The sequence below is a fragment of the Myotis lucifugus genome, unplaced genomic scaffold (genome assembly GCF_000147115.1).
Source record: "Myotis lucifugus unplaced genomic scaffold, Myoluc2.0 scaffold_216, whole genome shotgun sequence".
In the NCBI taxonomy this organism is placed as follows: Eukaryota; Metazoa; Chordata; class Mammalia; order Chiroptera; family Vespertilionidae; genus Myotis; species Myotis lucifugus.
The window spans coordinates 1,891,572-1,910,071 of NW_005871264.1; the positions used below are offsets into that span (position 1 = coordinate 1,891,572).

Below are 18,500 nucleotides of genomic sequence, written 5' to 3' on the forward strand. Positions count from 1 at the left end.
GCCAGATTTACAACTATACGGAAAATTCTCCAGGCCACCCTTTCTGTGTGGGTACGAGGCCACAAAAATTCCGCTCGTGTTTTATGACAGGGCTGATGAACCTGACGGCCATGACCTTACCCGAGTTCTACATTTATATCGAGTGTCTGCTCCTCTGTCCTAACGCAGTAGGGCTGGGATCACTTGCCAATGTCAGTTTGTATAATAGGTGTGGTTACTGCATCGGACAAGCTCTGTGAAAAAGAGAAAGATTGCAGAGTTGGCTTCCTCTCAAGCGTCTGCGTCTGATTCACAGACATCTGTGTCTCCCTGAGAAAGAACTTTCACAAGCAGAGCTGTCCAACAAAGAAATAAGCCACTTCCTATGGGAGTGAGCTCCTCCGAATGGGAAGTGGCCGGGCAGAGCCATTTCTCGGGGCTGTGGGAAAGGCACTCCAGCACCATGACAGGGAGGGCGAGCCTTCCTGGGAGTTGAGGATGCTGCATTGGTGAGGGAGGCAGCCTCGGGTCACACACGCTTGCTGTGAAGTGACACCCAGTGAGGGTCTGCTATTCCACAGTGAGCTGTTTGGAGAAGCGAGGCTTTGGGTAGGTTTCACAGGAGGCTCCCATGGAAGACATTTGGGTTGGCCTTCGCAATAAGCCTCTACAGAAGCACCTCTAAGGCTCAGGTCATGAGGTCAAGCTACAGAGCAGAGCACGGTGGGCTGGCAGCCCAGAGCAAGTCTAAGTGGCATTTTAGACCCTTTAGGACAAGCATGGCATGGGAGCGCCTCCCCCCAGCCTCGAGTTTGACGTGCTTGCTTCAGGCAGAAAGATGCTCTGTCCCCACACTGTCTGACATCATTATTCAATGGCTGCCCAGCCAGCTCTGGGCTCTTGAGTGGGTCTCCGCTCCTCTCCTGCCCGTCCTCTCAGAACCAACTCTGGTCCAGCCCCCGAACCTGGAGGAGGGCGTCATTCTTCAGCTCTGCGTGCTGCCTGTTCCTCTGGAGGAAATCACACTCAAGTGCTCAGCGCGAGAACCCCAAGCTCTTCCTGGAGGGCTTCGGCGCAGGTCTGGGGCCCTGCTTGGGAAAGCAGCGAGTGCCGAACAGCAAATGTTCCCCCGAAAACGTGCTTTTGCTTCCCGGGCAGGGGAATTTCCTGGGGCGGGAGAGCGGCGCGGGCTTTCTTCTGGAGCGCAGCGTTCTGGTGAGGTCCATGTGTGAGCATACCGCGGCAACCACAGCGGAATGCGCCACAGGAAGTGTCCCAGCTGCTGTCTATTAGCATTAGAACAAATTACACAAAGCAAATTGTTAGCAGACATGTTTCCGTAATATTTAACTGGCGGCAATAAATAAGAGCGATTCTCTTTCAAGTAAATGCTGCGTTTCCAAAACTCCAGCTTCCAACTGTCCGTGAAGGACTCATCTCCGAGGAGGAGGGAGGACACCCCGGGAGCCTGCACAGCGGGAGTCAGGCCGGAAGCTCAGGTGCTGGTGCGGGTGTGGCCGCGGGACTGACGTCACAGGGCGCCCCCAGGAACGGGCGCGCCTCTGGGCGTCCCACCACCTGCTGGGTGCAGCGCCGGGGCCTCGGCACGTCTTCTCCTGCCACAGGCAAACGCACGAGACAAGGCAGCTCTGCTCGGTGCTTGGAGTGTGTTTATGATCCACACCCACGGGCAGGTTTTCGCCCTTCTCCTTAACAAAAGATTGCATTTTAAAGAATGTATCTACTCCTTCACCATCCCATGTTCTGTTATCTGAGATTTCTTTTTTAATGAGACCCCATCGGAGAAGAGTTGAAAAAGTGTCCCATCAGAACAAACATCGAACAGCACCGCCTTCTGCTCGCACACACGGAAACCTGGCTGTTTCTTTAGAAAGAAAACATAATTTTTCATCTTTCAAGACCTACTGACAATGACTAAATTCCAGTTCCTAGTCACCTCTGAGCATTTCCAACTATCTTCAGATATATGACAAAATTCTCCTAAAGCAATCTCAAAAAAAACAATTTAAAAAATAATTTTAATATTTAAAAAGAAATATTTCATACAGAATGTAAATACAAAAAATAGGTTATTGCAGCTTCCAGGGCTGGGGACTGTTAGAAGAGGTGCCCTCTTCTGGTTTTCCTAAGAAATTTATGGTTTGTCTCCCCTCCCTCACCGATTTCCTTTTCAAGCAAAGCCAACCTCAGCTCGGCACTCCATGTATTTCAATATCATACTTGGTTCTCCGGAGGGGCCCTTCCCTCCTTTTTCTACCGGAAGGAAAAAAGCTTGGCAGCCCTGCTGAAGGGAAATGCCAGGAGCCAGTGTCCACGCTGGCGGGCAGTGAACAAGATGCTGGAGAATATTGCTTTTTGCCTACAGGTCTCCCTGGCTGGGCCTCTCCTCTGAGTCACAGTGAGCCTCAGTCATCTCCGCGTTGGGTAGGCCCAGAAGCCCCCAGCTGCCTCCAGGGCGCTCCCTGCTGGCGATAGAAGGTAAGCATGTTCTGCCTCCATGTTACAAAGCTGGGGACACAAATTTAACCAAACACATGTAGTAGCTGACACACTCCCAGCCACTTCCTAAGGCTCTTCCAACTACAGTGTCAGGACACCCACCCACACACACACTCTCTCTCTCTCTCTCTCTCTCTCTCTCTCTCTCTCTCTCTCTCCCCTCACGTCTTTTACCTGAAGTCTTCACCAAAGGAATAATGTGCTTCATAAAATATTTAAAACACCTTAGGCAATAGCATTGTGTCTAGATTTTTTAAAAAGTGTTTAAAGAAAAGTATAATTGAAAATACTTGGAACAGGAACACACACTCTCTCTAATTTGGAAATACGCAAACTATAGCGTTATTCGTCACAACCTGAAGCAAAGCTATGACAGTGGCATAACAACTACAACATCTGTGCAAGTGTGGGGTCCCCAAATAAGCTCACATTTAGACAAGAGCGACGCACACGGCCTGACTCTTTAAGGTCTGTTTAGAGGAAATGGCCTGGCATGTTTTACATTTGCTAAGCTATTTGGCTGCCTGGTTTGACAAGATTTTTGAAAGGGGTGAAAATTAATTATTATTGCAGTGCTGCTACAATGATTTGGTCGGCTGAGTGCATTCCAGTGCAAAAACAGGCAAGGGAGAATTTCCTCCCCGGGCTATTCTCTGATATGGCAGCATTCGTTTTAAGAGTAATGAAATTTTTAAAAAGTCAAACCTTAAATACCATGGCTTCAGCAATCTGTCCTGCTTAAAGTTTAATGCGAAATGAGATAGCACCTCCATGAGAACAGTTACATGTGAACATGGATCCAGTTTTCTCCTAGACTTGAGATGGAAACATCTCCCACCCCTGAAAACTACCCAAAGTCTCTCTTTGACATTGTTTGGGGATGATTTCAATCTGGGGGCACAGTGCTTGTGTTTTTGTAGTGAGGGAGGTGCTAGTGAGGGTGGGTGGGAAGTTGTGAAAGTCTCTAAATGAGGTATATGTTGATGGAAGAGGCACCATGAGTTTCAGAGGGTTGAGCAGAAACAGTGGAGAAACATGGGTTGTTGTGAGGTTTCCGGACTCTCACAGCATGGCATGGAGTATTTCTCATGATCTTCATCTAATTCTAACCAATTTCTAAAGAATCAATTTACAAAGCTACCCAGGGCTGCCTTGGGGTTCGTGCAGGCCATGTCCTGCACAGGGGCACTGGTTGAGGGGTGAGGGGGCTGAAATCCCAGCCTGTTCCACTCTCCAGCCGAGATTCCTGCTCAGGCTGCCTCCCGGAGGTGGGCGTGCCTTTTCTAATGTATATTTGGGCCAAGAGAAACCCTGAGGTTCTTTTTGATCCTCACCCTTCAGATTGCAAAGTCTGGTCTTCATCTCCTCACCTCCAACTACGGATTTTTTTTTTTTTAAGAAAGTGGATATGCCCCTGGCAAAGGTGAATTCATTTTGAAGATATGTTTTCTGTTCGGTGAAAGAGGAAGGAAAAAAAGAGAGAGGGAAAAGGATAAGAAGAAGAATGAAGACAAAGTTGTCCTTCTGCCTAGGAAATTGTGGATGCATCGTCCTTCCCTGGACACAGCTGCAAAGGGACAGAAAATCAATTTTTTTCTATTACTCCACAGCGAAGAAGGAAAACCTCTCTGTAAATTGCATTAAACCCAATAATAGCATGTCTGCGTATTTGTTAAGGACTAGAAAAAGTAGCAACGATACAACTCCATAATCCAGCAATGTAACTAGCAATCAACACTCCCATTTCAAAGTTTAGATGAGACATTCTTCTTCTTTTTTAAAGAAACACCCATGGCTAAATGTCACTAAGACTGTTTGGCGGGCCAACGTATCGACACCTCAGTAAGGATTCTGGAAGAGAAGAAACTCCAAAGCCCCATCTGGGAAGAATGAACTTCCAATTTCTTGCTTTTGCTGCTGTGCATCAGTCCGTAATAATGATTGGCTAAGAACTAGAACCTTCTAGAAGATGGTTTCTTTCCAATTATCTTTGGGAGGTAATTAGGTCTTCCCAAGTTTGTAATCTGTGGTGCCGACCTTGGAATAAATTCCCTATATGTTGATGGAAAAGGCACCATGAGTTTCAGAGGGTTGAGCAGAAACAGTGGAGAAACATGGGTTGTGTAGGCTAGATCTTGTTCACGGAAGCCCTAACCCTCCTGCTGAGGACAGAATTATCCGCCTGCAGGAGTGAGGGTCCTGAAATCTCATTAGCAGTCTGCCCTCTAGTGGGATAACACAGTACTTCAGATCACTGGGAATAGAAAAGGTTTTTTTCTCTCCTCTTTCAGAGAGCAAACGAATTCAAGTTTTCCAGATAGTGCAAGGGGAGGCATTTATCTTCAAAGACACCTTCCAGCGCTGAATCAAGCAAGGCTCACAATGATAGGTCCCTGGGTCACAGTCAAAGACAGGTGGTGCTGTGGTGGGCGTGGCCACAAGGCCTGCAGAGCAAGACCAAGGTTCTTTTCACACCCATGGAACCCTCCAGGGTTCTCCTTGGGTGATAGCACTCAGTTCCCCACTCTCTCATTGTCCAAATAGGACCCACTCTGATGGCAACCAACCTCTTAGGAATGTTACAGATCATAGGCATTTTTGTAATTTTTTGGCAAATCATTAACACAAAAGAGCCTTTGAAATGGGCCAGGTTGACTTTTTAAAAAGGCAAAGAGTTTTGTAAAAAGACCCCGTCTTTGTGCCTGTTGTTTTGAAGAAGGGAATCTGTTTTTCCATGGTGGCTGGATGTTGGTAAGGCAGAGATGATCTTGAGATCTGCTGGCTGGATTTTGCTTCTAGCTTCTAAAAACCTTCAAAACTTGGCCTGCTTCAGTTTGTCAATATGGTAGCAGAGTTTCAGCGCAGGTCCCAGCTTCAGGCCCAAGTATTTCATAATCATGTCACTCTTCAGCAGCAAGAGAGCATTGCCGTCAATCTCCTGGTGGGACAGGATCAGAACAAAGGAAACCCAGAAGATGGTCAGAGTGATCAAATGGTGGCCAAAGTTAAAGTGTGGTCAGGGGGTGAGGTAAGGGAATGTGGATGCAGTTAGGACGTGTTCTTAGTCGCAACGCAATATCTTCTTTAAAAGATAGAGCAAAAATGTTATATGCTCCTCTCCCTGGGGTAATTTAATACAATGGATCTTTCATATTCCTACTTCATCAGGATTGAAGGAATTAAACATAACTCCAGCATGGTCCCAATATCTCACATATGATGTCTTTCTCTTCACCCAATCTAGGGCTAAATGAGCAAGAAGTGAGCAATGGACTGAGTGTCCCCTGACCACCTCCCCATTCATAGGTTGAAATCCTAACCTCCAATAGGTGGTTACTTTGGGGGTAATTAGGTTACGATGGTAAAGCCCTCATGAATGGGATTAGTGTCCTTATACAATGAGAAGATGACAATCTGCAACCTGGGAAGGGGCTTTCACCAGATGAAGACCAGGCTGATCTCGGACTTCTGGTCTCCAGCACTGAGAAGTGAATTGCTGTTGTTCACAGCCAGCGGCTATGGTACTTTGTTAGAGCAGCCCGAGCTAAGACAAAGTGTCATCCCTTAGACCCTGGAACTAGTGGTTCCCTTCCCACTAGTTTCTCCTGAGCCATGGATTCTCCTGAGAGCCTCAGAAAGAATGTCAGCCCTGCCGGCACCTTGACCTCAGCGCAGTGAGACCCCTGCCAGGTGCTGGTATAAGGCCCTGACTTCCATCCACCACTCTAATCTCTTGTTTCTTTTCTGGGTAAGCCCACCTACCTTTAGCTGATCACCAGATTGCTAATTACACCCTATGAGAGCATTCAAGTGTTTTTTGGCCCTGTCAGTAATGCTGGGTGGCATACCACTAAATAATGCACCTGCTTCATCTCACGGTATAGCACAAAGAACTACCAAGGAAATGCCAATCCCTTGAGGTCCTGGCATTGCTCCCATTTGTCTCTGAAAATGGTAACCCTTCAGAATGCGTGTTGAACTCATGGACCTAGTAGGGCTGGGCTTCCTCGTTAAACATTAGTGCTATTTTCAGGGCACTTGAAATAAAGTGTAGAAATGTGGGGCACTTGGCTGGGAAGGAGGCACAATTACAGGACTCATATAACTGCAAGGGTCACCAGTCCTTCTCCTTCATCTACACTCCAGTTGCTGATGAGGTGCTGACTCTGTGTCACTCTCCATGTCCTTGGCACAATGCAGAGTGGGCCAATCTCATCGTGGGCCCTCCCAGGGGCCTCATTGCCTAAAGTCTCTCTTTACCCCACCCCCTAGACTTTCACCGTCTCCCACCGCTCTGGACCACAGCCAGGCTCCTCCCACCCAGCTCTGTCTAAACATAACCCACCCTGTGGTCCTTGCCCATAAGGCCCACTGCTAGGTGAGGTCCAATATATCCCTAATAAATGTCAGTGTCAGGTTAGATAAAGATCCTCCCCAGATCTGAGAGGATGATTTCTCAACAGAAACACCAAATAAAATGAGAGACAGGCAGGGGAAATTAATAGTAACTGTAGTTGGCAGAAGAATGCTCCCTCTTCTCGCTCCAAGACATCTATGTCCTAATCCCTGAAACCTATGAACATGCTAGGTTACCTGGCGAAGGGGAAGTATGTTTGCAGAAGGAACTAAGGCTGCCCATCAGCTGACTTTATAACAGGGAGAGTATCCTGGGTCAGTGGGGAGTGGAGAGCAATGTAATCACAGGGCCCTTTATTGTGGAAGAAAGGAAGAACAGAAGAGTCAGCAGCCTGAGGAGGACCCTGCTTAATGTTATATCTTTGAGGGTGAGGATGAGGGGATATGAGCCAAGAAATGAGGGTAGACAGATGCTGGAAAAAACATGCAAATGGATTCTCCTGAGAGCCTCCAGAAAGAATGTCAGTCCTGCTGGCACCTTGACCTCACTGCCAGACCCCTGCCAGATTTCTGACCCAGTGGACTGTAAAGTGATAAATTTGTGTTGTTCTTGGTTGGGCGAGCTAGGAGAGGGTAAAGGGGGTCAAATATCTGGCAACAAAAGAAGACTTGACTTTGGGTGATGAACACACAATACAATACACAGATGATGTATTATGGAATTGTACACTGAGACCTATATAACTTTATTAACCAGTAAATTAAAATTTTTAAAGTGTTGTAAGCTACTACATTTGCGGTAATTGAGTATAACAGCAATAGAAAACTGACATAGTAAGCTTGGTAGGTAAAGTATGAATTCTTATCTTTTTTTTTTTTCATTTACCACCTGTACATATTTCAGGATCTCCTAAATGATGATATGAATGCCTGCTAACTGAAGGCTACCTACAAACCAGGCACCATGCTGAACACTCGGGTGCATCTTCTCACTTAATCCTCAAACAGTTTAGGACTAGGCACTAACAGTTTGCCTGGCATATCGTAGGTATACTATAGATGTTTGTTGAATGCACAAACGGGTGGATGGATGGATGGATGAATGGATGGATGAATGGGCAGGAAACAGGCACTCCTGTTAAAGCACAAATTGAAGGAACAGATGGGACAAATATCCCTCTAAAACAAACTAAGTGGTGATTGTGCTCTGAGAAGAACTGGCCTCCTTGAGTGGTGCCCCCAGAGCTTAGTTCAGAACCGCCCCCAGCCCCCAGCTCCCTGAACCTCCCCTTTCTCCCATGCCTCCCTCCCCCCCCCCCCCCGCAACCTCCCCCGGGCCAGGCCCACCACACACATACATGCTTTCTGAAGAGCTCCACGTGAGGCCCCAGAGCCTGCGGGTCAGCGTCTTTCACGAACCGGACCACGTCCTCCACGGTCCAGGTGGACGGGTTCCTGCTCCTTGGCCGCCTGCCGTCCTGCCCGTCTGGAGAAGGGCTTGAGGCTGGATGGGTGAGCATGGAGAGCAAGACCATTAGACACCAGGACAAGGGCCTGAGCCCCTACCTGTGCTGCCTGCTCACACCTGGCCCTCAAGTCCAAGGTGCTGGCCTGAGTGACCTCCTGTGACAGAGAAAGGCTGTGAGTGGCCGCACCCTGGTTATGACCCAGTGTCCCTCCAGCTTCCCTCGTCCACCTTTAGCTGGGGCTTTGGCTTCTGTCCAGGAGACATTTACCCTCCCTCCTTCCCACGGAGGCTCCACCAGCATCAGAGCCCAGGGAGACCCCTTCCCGGGCAGCATGTCTGTGTCCTACCATCTGAATGCCACCTGCCTTCACCTTTAACCCCCAAATCTTCGTTTGTTCTTCTCTTAAGATGCTTTTCAGCCTGGCCAGCGTGGCTCAGTGATTGAGCATCAACCTATGAACCAAGAGGTTTGATTCCCGGTCAGGGCATGTGCCTGGGTTGCTGGCCCGATCCCCAGTGTGGGGCACGCAGGAGGCAGCCGATCAATGATTCTTTCTCATCATTGATGTTTCTATCTCTCTTTCCCTCTCCCTTCCTCTCTGAAATGAATAAAAATATTTATTTTTTTAAAAGATGCTTTCCATTTTGCCTCGCATTACAATTATGCACGTACTTGTCTGCAACCTCCAGTTATATTTTAATTCTTGAGGATGATCTTTTTCACCTTCCCCTCCCGCGGGCACATCCCCAGTGGGATACTGAGCATCTGTCTCTTCTTTACCAGGTCCTGGGCAAAATGTGTGGTGGGAAACGGCGTCCTCTCATTACGGGGTCTGTAATCAATCAATAAAATATATTTTAAAAAAAAAAAGATGCTTTCCATTTTGCCTCGCATTACAATTATGCACGTACTTGTCTGCAACCTCCAGTTATATTTTAATTCTTGAGGATGATCTTTTCCACCTTCCCCTCCCCCCATTCATTCCACAAACATCTACTGAGCATCTGTCTCTTCTTTACCAGGTCCTGGGCAAAATGTGTGGTGGGAAACGGCGTCCTCTCATTACGGGGTCTGTAATCATTGGCTTCTCCATTTCTCTAAGTATATATTTATAAAAACTGGGTCAATCAATGTAAAATAATTCAATATCTTTTGCAGAAACAGTATAAATAACTTACACAAGAGCCTTGTGTGGGTAATCCTTAATCCCATGTGCAGGCCAGAAAAAAGCTGAGGCTCTGAATAACGAGGCCGCTTTCCCACAGAATAAGCCTATATTAGAAGTGGGGGAGCCTTTGCTGTTTCCCTGCTCCAGCCTCAGGGCGCAGCGGTTCTCTGCTGTCCCTTCTTCCCTCCATGCTGTACGGTGCTCGAGAAAAGCACAGCCTCCCATTTCCGATCCATCCTAAATAGGTAATGGTTTGTTTGAGAATGGGGTTTCTTTGACATTCCCCTGCCTTTCCTTTTGCACCTGGAAGAGTCCCCTCAGGTTGTCTGCCACAGGACATTTTTGCCAGGAAACTGTCACTGCCCCCTGGAGCCATCTGAATGCAGATGTGTGCTTATTAGAGATGACTCCACAGCCCTTAAAGACATCTGCACTCAACATGGGGACGAGGCATCACGGAATCGAGTTTGCCTCTGGATCCCGCCCCATCGGAGCTTCGGCATTAGTCAGGGTGATAACAGATGCTCTGATTACAAAGGCTGGAAGTCTACGGTGCCAAGAATGACTTTAGAGTGATCAGAGCAGAGGGCAAATCTAATTTCCTGTATCTGATAGAAAGAAGAAATTCCAGGCCGACTCACAGCCTCATCCATGGGAGCCTGAGTTCCTCTGAGCAAGGCCAGGGAACAGGGCTGAGCAAGGGAGGTGTGTGTCTCTACAAGGAGGTGCACCAGGTGACGGCCCTGGAGGGAGAGCGCCCCCCTCCTGGCGCCTGCTGCTCGCTGCGGGCATTTTTCACTTTTCCAGGCTGGAAGGGCTGCAGCCAGGCCTCGGAGCCTCTCTGAGGGGCCTTTAGTCGTACAAGACAGAGCGCGGCAGGAAGCCTGTCACACCCCTGGAGGTGCTCAAGTTCCAAAGCACACAGACTCCCTCTAGAACAGTGGTTCTCAACCTTCCTAATGCCGCGACCCTTTAATACAGTTCCTCATGTTGTGGTGACCCCCAACCATAAAATTATTTTCGTTGCTACTTCATAACTGTAATGTTGCTACTGTTATGAATCGTAATGTAAATATCTGATATGCAGGATGTATTTTCATTGTTACAAATTGACCATAATTAAAGCATAGTGATTAATCACAAAAACAATATGTAATTATATATGTGTTTTCCGATGGTCTTAGGCGACCCCTGTGAAAGGGTCATTCGACCCCCAAAGGGGTCTCGACCCACAGGTTGAGAACCGCTGCTCTAGAAGGAAGAGAAATGGAACTTTCCGGTAGCAGGTTTGTAAAGCTTTTGCAGAGACCTCTGCTCACAGATATAACGGATCAACCAGCCCCTCCATCTGCTGTGAAGGTGTCAGAAAGACGAATGGGTATGGCCAGGCAGACGTGACTGGACAGTGGTAAGATGTGATGGATGTGAAAAAAATCTTGCTCCTAAAGGAACAGAGCACGCAAAGTGCTCGCCCAGGGCCTTTAGGGAGGTGGCATTCTCCAGCACAGAGGACGCTGTGCATGGTCCTGTCCATTCACTGGGCTGCTGGAGACGTGAGAGTGAAACCCAACTGTGAACACATGTGTCACTAAAGATGGCTGTTGTCATTTCTAAGCAGAACTCACATTCCCCGGGAGTAGAATGACTATGAATCGGGGTTTAAAGCAATCCCGGCATTCTCACAGCACAGGCACTGGTACTGCCGTCTCTGAGTCTCTCCTGCCTCACACACACCCACAAGCACATGCATAATTTCCTTTTGTGCATTCATAAGTCAGAGAAAATTTCTTAGCTAACAATGGAGTCACAAGAAGAAGGGAATGAGCAATGAGCTCGGAGTCAGAAATCCCTACCACCCACCAGCTACATGAGCATCTTTGTGCCTCTCGGGTGTGAAATAAGGGAGCTGGGAATGACCTCGAAGGTCCCTTCCACCTGAGACACTGCAGAGCCGCGTTACACCACAGGCTGTCCTGAGCAACACTCACGGGTTAGCCTCTCACACATCTGAGAGCTTCATCTGTGTCCATGTGCAAAGCCCACGGGATGAAGAATCAATAGCCAGGCTCTTGGTCCCTTTCCTGGCCCTGATCATTCTCTATGGGCCTCTGTTTCTTCAACTTGTTTCTCAAGAGTATTCTAAGAATCAAGGGAATGTGTAGCTTTGGGTGGGAGCCAGGTAAGACGCATCTGAAGGAAAGCCTATCAGTGTCCAAAAGGGAACTAGGGTGCTCTTCCTCGGGCTGCCTGTAGAGCCCCTCGGCCCCCCAGCTAGAGCTGGGTTGGGAGGAGACAGGGTGAAGGCAATGGGGAGGGTGGATCCGTCCTCAGCTCCTCCTCCTCACCTGTAGAATGCACCCTTCCTAGAAACAAGGCATGCAGTGCACAGGTGTTGGGTTAGCCCGCAATCTGGGCAGCATCAGGCCATTTAAAAGTGTTGTTTTTCATTGTTTCTATTACAATAGTCCTCACTATGAGGTGAGGGAGATGCTAGACAAAAGAGGGCCTGCCCAGTTCTTAGATTTTAATCAAGTTTTTCTTTTATTCCTTCAAGACCAGCTGCCCTGCCTGTATGAGAAGAGAGGACTCCTCTAGAGACGAGGAGAGGCCATAGGCTTGAAGTGAGGCCTAGCGGGGCTGATTCATTCTCTGCCACCACTGTGACCTCTGGGCCAGCAACTTGATCTCACCCCTTCTCCTCACTGCCCCTCCCGGCCAACTCCTGCTTCCCCTTCCAGCTGGCTCCACGGTCACCTCCCCGGGAAGCCTTTCCTGACTCCCCAGAGGAGGCCCAGCAATGCCTCCCCACCTGACTCTTTCATAGCATCCATACCTGTCCAGTGGGGCAAGTCACAGTTGTGATCAAGTTTGTGCAGTTGTTCTGTTTGTCTCTCTGGAGCTGCACCCTGTCAGCTCCATCCTTAGACCCGAGAAGATCCCCTGGCATGTTGTGCTCAGTAAGTTTCTGCTGACATCTCTCTAAGTCTTAGTGGGCGCAACTCTTCTCCCCAGAATGAACAGACCCTTGCATGCCTTCAGCCATTCCACCCACATCACATCCAGTGCTGTTCCCACCCTTTTTCTGGCTGATTGTCTCTGTCCGTCACCGAACACCATACACTATGAAAGCAAACTCCAACTCATGGGAAGCATTTGGGTGCTAATAACAATGTCTGATGTACTTTGTGTCTTGATTCTGAAGCTGGGACCTGAAGTTGTGTTTGGGAATTCTACAGCAGGTCCTGTTAAAGGCAAGAGTCGGGACGCTTTTGTTGTCTGCAACCTCTTTCTGGCTCTCAGGGATTATGTCCTGGATGAGAGACAGGAGAGAGCTCTTGAATGTCCACCTGAGTATCAGCAAAAAACAACAGGTAAATGTGTCCTGTGACGACATCCCTTCCGAGTCCACTGACAGAGGTGACAGGTGTGATGTATCGAGACAGCAGGTGGCCGGGGTAAGGTTCACATGAGAGGGAAGGCTCGCAGGTTTGTCACGTCATCCATATCCACTCCCCCGCCTGCAGCCTCACGCAGTGTTCTGGCCTCTGTGGTTTTAATCCATTTTGATTAGCACCACGGGGGCGAAATCCATTGCTAGGTTCCTTCCAGGGTTTATGACTTGGGTCAGACCCTCTTAAAGGGGCAGGGTCCCTTCATACCAACTGCTTTCACCGGGGATGCTGTTTCAGAGCGATATCGAGCAGTTCCTTGGGCACAGGGGAAACGAATGGCCCTCAGAGGGCCCCCAGCAGGCAGCCAAGTGACAAAGGGTAAGGAGGCCAATCGTTTTCTCTCTACTTACTACACTGCCACTCAATCCCCATGGTTTATTTCCACGGTTTCCAAATGTGTTTAGCTGTGCAAATTTTGTTCAAGAAAAGCATACGTAAAGCCCCACTCTGCAAATACAAAGAGGCCCTGGTTAAAGAGATTGGGGTGTTGGAGTCCTGTCTGCTCCCATCCCCTCTCCCCTCCCCTAGAACCTTCGAGGGTTAGTTGCTCAATAACTAGATATTTAGCATATGCCTCGAACAAGCAGGCCCCTCTTCAGGGGCTGCAGAGGATACAAATACGAGCAAGAAACCTCACAAAGCTGGGAGTCTGGTTCCTACCATGGGACTGGAGAGAGGAAGTACTAGAGACGAGGGAACAAAGTGGCAGTGGAGGAAGCAGGAGAGAAGGAACACACCTAATCGTGGGGTGTGGCTGAGGCTGCCACTTGCCTAACCAATATCTTTTTTTCCCCATTTCTTCCTTTGTAATAGAAGCCCTGATTTCCAGCTAGGACCATGTTTGCTTGGAATGGAAACTCTATTTCCCAGCTTCCCTTGCAGCTCATAGCCATGTGACTAAATCCTGGCCAATGAGATGCAAGCAGAAGTGGAAACCTCAGTTCAGAGATGCCAGCACTGCCCTCTGTCCCCTGACCTTCCCCGCCCCCTTCCTTCATCTGGATGCTGAGAGTGTGTACGGCTGGCTAGCTCTTTCTGGTATCTGTGGTTCCATTTCGCACCCTGAAGGAAGCACTGAGTAAAAGGGATTTTTGGAGCATTAAAGAGTTAATGCGGCCACAAAGGGTAAATAATTTCACTTTCTGCGGTGTATCACAGAGGCTCACCAGGAATCTCAGCTGTTCATCCTGCAGCAGCTTTGCTCCAGGGTGGCTGGCGGCTGTGTGATTCTGAACAACCCACAGCCCTAGGGCGTCTGCTGACTATGAACATCTCTAATTTTCAGGGTATCAGGCAAAGTTCTCACTAATATTTCCAAGTTGCAAAAGAGACCTTCGATATTCAGGATACAGTTAGTGGTTTGCTTGGAATGGAAGGCAGTGGGAACTGGAGGGCTGTTTCTCTGACTTCCCCAAGACCCTGGGAGGCAGGAGTCCTGAGCGAGGGGGGCTCTCCTGGGTACAGCCGGGGCTCCGACAGAGAGGGCTTCCTCAGAGCTGGCCCTGCCTCTGGCAGATTACTCAGACAGCGGATCCGGGTCTAATTCCAGGAGAACAAAGGGTTGGTGGAGATCAAAATAAAGGACAGGAGGATGGTTGAAACTGGGGTGGGAGGACATCTCAGGACTCCACAAGAAAGAGGCAGCAAGGGACTTGGGGAGCTGAGCTCCCTTGAGACCCCTCTGACGGGCCCTGGGTCTCCCTGGTCCAGGGGGACCAGATGGACTGGGACGGGGCAGACAATTCTACAGCAAGTGACGGTTCTCTCCACCTAAATCGTGTCTTCCTCCTACTGCTTGAAATCCTACACTTAGGACACAGGGCCTGAGATGTCACCAACTAGAGGCAGCCTCTTAGGATTATGAGTCAACTCAATCAGGTGGTGTCCTGTGATCACCACCCTGAGCAAGTGGGAGTTGGGTTGAGGAGAAGAGGTTGAGAGGAGAGACATGTGAAGGGCAGAGGGACACAGGAATGAGGGTTTTGACAGCCAGAAGCAACATGAGGGCTCTGGGCACCATGGCAGCAGGGGGCAGGTACAGTGAATTTTGATTGAACACCTACTATATGCCAGATGTGACTCTAACTCTGGTGATAAACCTGGGAAATAAATGCTGCCCCCTTACTTTAAGACATTGGTTTGTGCCAGATCTTGTTCCCTTCTCTTGTTCTTAGAGATCAGATGGAACAGCATCTCTCCCTTTTGGAATCTTCTTCCTGGCCAATGGCCCTGAGTGACAGTGCTGGGGAGTGGCCTACAGGTGCCTCTACATTTGGCCAAAGCCCCCATCCTGGCTGAGGGGGTCTATGCTGTGCCCTCAGGACTGCCTCCCCCTTAAGGGGCCCCTGCTTCCCTCTCCATCCTCAGCCAGCAGAGGCTCGTCTGGGATGGGTGAGCTCACTGAGAGGAGTACACGGAGGACCTTGGATCACACAAAGTGCTAATTGCTGTGGCTTCTCAGGGCTGCTGGCGGAGAGAGCCAAGGCTCAGGACAGAAACGTGGCTTGCTAAGGAAGACCGCCAGCCCCTGGGAGGCTTAGAGGAGCAGGATGAAGACTCTGCCTCCTTGGCCTAGGCCTCCTTTCTCAGCAGTTCTCAGCCCCTGAGTTGATGAGCTGTGCTCTGTGGAGGGGTATGTTCATGTGATCTGCAACTACTAACATTTACTGAGTTCTTACTTTGTCCTAGGCTTTGTACTAAATACACACATGAACTTATCTAGTATTTAATCCTCCCAACAAACCTAGGAGGTAGGTGCTATTATTATTACTCCAATTTCACAGGTGAGGAAACTGAGGCACAGAGCTCAGACTTGCAAACGGTCAGACTTGCTAGAGAGAAAGTGGCAGATCCAGGGTTCTAGCCAGGTCATCCGGCTCCCAGTCCATGCGATTATCCACTGTGCTCTATAGCTTCTGGAGTTTGAAATGATTTTTTTTTAAAAGCACACACACACACAATTAGAATGGACACTAAGCTATCCCTAGAATGACAGCACTTTTGTACTTCACATCCCAACAAGCAACCTGTAACAGGTGAGACAGAAGTGGTGTCACAACCAGTGCTGTGGGCATTTGGCTAAACTCTGGTTCTGCCCATCTACCAATTTGAAGCCACCGGTGTCACCCACTACACAAGACAAAACTCTTTACTAACACAAGACAAAACTCTTTACTAACATCTGGTTCCTGGCACAGAGCTAGTCCACGCCTCTCAGACCCCCTTAGAGGGACGTGTGGCCAAATGGCCAGCTCCTGCCAAAGACGTGGGAGCGGGAGGGATGCGACCAGCCCAGGCTCCACCTGCTCCTGCCCTCTCCGCCGCTGGGTGCTTGGGGCTCGGAGGCCTGGGGGTAGCAGAGCCACAAACAGAGCCTGGGCCCCTAGGGATGCACCCACCAACCAGGAACACCCACCTTAGTCTCTTGAACAAAAAATAAACTTCCATGGTACTTGAGCCACCGTAATTTTGGAGTCTGCTAACTCCTACTGCCTCGCCTACTCTCTAATGCATCATTTCCTGTGCTTATCGTCACAGCCTGACCTCAGCTGTGTTCAAGAACGACAGACATTCATGAGGGACTTAAGGAAACTTCTGATTTCCCAGTGTCCCCACGTTCAAACAGCCAGGGTCCCCTCCTCCCCCACCTGCCGTGGTCCCACCCGGCCCAGGAGGGAAGTCACAGGGGGGCTGTGCATGCATTACGTTACCACATCTGTTTCCTTCCAGAGAGGTCCCATTCCTCTTGGGGCTGCAGCCTGGGGGCCTCAGCCCTGGCGCCGAGGGGCCTCCGGAGGACAGGGGGCTGGTGCGGGGGCCGCCGGCGGCGGGACCGCCCCCAAGGGGGCCATCTCCGGAGTTCTGCCTCTTGCAGTACAGCGCGGAGGCGGGGGGCACGGAGCCCCGGTGGCTGAAGGCGGGGCCGGAGGGGTCCAGGCTGTAGCGGCTCATGCCCGCAGCGGTCGCCAGGCGGCACTCTGCGGTGGCGAAGGTCTTGGCTAAGCGGAAAGCAGGGAGAGAGGCGGCGATCAGAGAGCGGTTCCAGGGAGCCTGGCCTCAGTCTTGGCGAACCATCCCCAGCAGCAGGGCCGCCGCCTGTGAGCACAGGAGATGAGGAATGGCCCCTCGGCATAATCCCAGGTAGCTCACCTCCCAGCAGAAGCGCCCGCCTCACCAACAAAGCATATTATCCTCGGGACGGGGAGGTGTGTCCTCGGGGAAAGTAACGATCTTGGTGATTGATGACTTGGAAATAAGATTCAAACAAAAGTCTTACCTCCCCCCTTCCCCCGCCATGGCCCGGCCCCTCTGGCGGTGTCCCGGGCACGTCTGAATCCCCCTGCGCTCTCTTCTCTGGCCCGCCATCACCGCCCCTCACCTGGCAATGCTGGGAAACCGGACCCCTCATATGCTGCGGGTGGGAATGTAAAATGGTGTAGGCTCTTTGGAAAACAGTCTGGCTCTTCCGCAAATGGTTAAAATAGAGCTATCATATGACCCCGCAATTGCACTCCTAGATATATACCAAGAGAAATATTCACACAAAAATCTGTGCATGAATGTTTACAGAAAAGTATTGATACTAGCCAAAACAGACCAAATGGCTATCAACCGATGCCTGATTAAACAAAATGTGGTATATCCACACAACCAAATATTACTCAGGCATACAAAGAAACGAAGGACTGATATAGCTACAGTGGATGAGTCCTAAAACATTATGCTACATGAAAGAAGCCAGCCACATAAGACTGCATATTAGTGGTGCCACTTCTATGAAATGTCCAGGATAGGAACATTTATAGAGACAAAAAGCGGATTAGTGGTCGCCTTGAGCATGGAGGTTGAGGGGATAGAGGATGTTAGCTAAAGGTATGTGGTTTTTGAAGTATTGAAAATGTCCTACAATTGGGGTGGCGGCTGCATACATCTGCGAATATACTAAGAACCATTGAGTTGAACACTAAATAGGTGAATTGTATGATATACGAATTACATCTCAATAAAGCTGTTTTTAAAAGTCATTGCAGAAGTCCAGTGTCAGGTGTGAACACGTTCTTGAGAGTGTTGTACAATCAAGTCCGACAAACACTTTGGCTGCTAGGACATGAGTGAGCAGCCTAAGGGTGTGTGTGCCCTGTGTCTTACCCTTTGTGGCTAATGGAGGGCTGCAAGGTGTCTTCAGAAACCTAGAACTCGGCACCTTCGCCTTGATGGATTATATTGCATCTCTTCCCTCTGGGTCAGAAGGCATCAGTAGGAAGATTCTAAAAGGGACCAGGCTACAGAGCTATGTATGAGCCTGCTTCATGAATGGAGTGAGAAGGAGAAATACTAAACATTTATTGAGCACCTACTCTGAGCCAGCATCATTTTAAGCCAGTGAGTGGTAAAACTGTCATTATATTCTCTTTACAAGCGAGTTCTCATCGTCTGGGACACTAGTCCTTTCTGTGTCCCCAGGGGCAGATGCCCTGATGTACCTGCGGAAGCAGCTCCCAGTGCTTGGCATCCAGAAGGCACTCAATAAATATCTGTTGAGTAGGCATTTGGGCC

The 18,500-nt window shown here is 49.4% G+C and overlaps 1 protein-coding gene across 1 annotated transcript in view; it reads right to left on the bottom strand.

Moving 5' to 3' along the window:
• Positions 1–5,139: 5,139 nt before the first annotated feature.
• The window catches only part of SCML4 (Scm polycomb group protein like 4), a 78,105-nt gene continuing 64,744 nt past the window's right edge, over positions 5,140–18,500 (bottom strand). The window contains exons 6-8 of the mRNA XM_006098019.3: positions 16,655–16,942; positions 8,214–8,359; positions 5,140–5,437 (exon numbers count right to left, since the gene is read on the bottom strand). Of these exons, the coding sequence (XP_006098081.1) occupies positions 5,312–5,437; positions 8,214–8,359; positions 16,655–16,942 (560 nt within the window). The 3' untranslated portion in view covers positions 5,140–5,311. The remainder of the gene's footprint in view (positions 5,438–8,213; positions 8,360–16,654; positions 16,943–18,500) is intronic.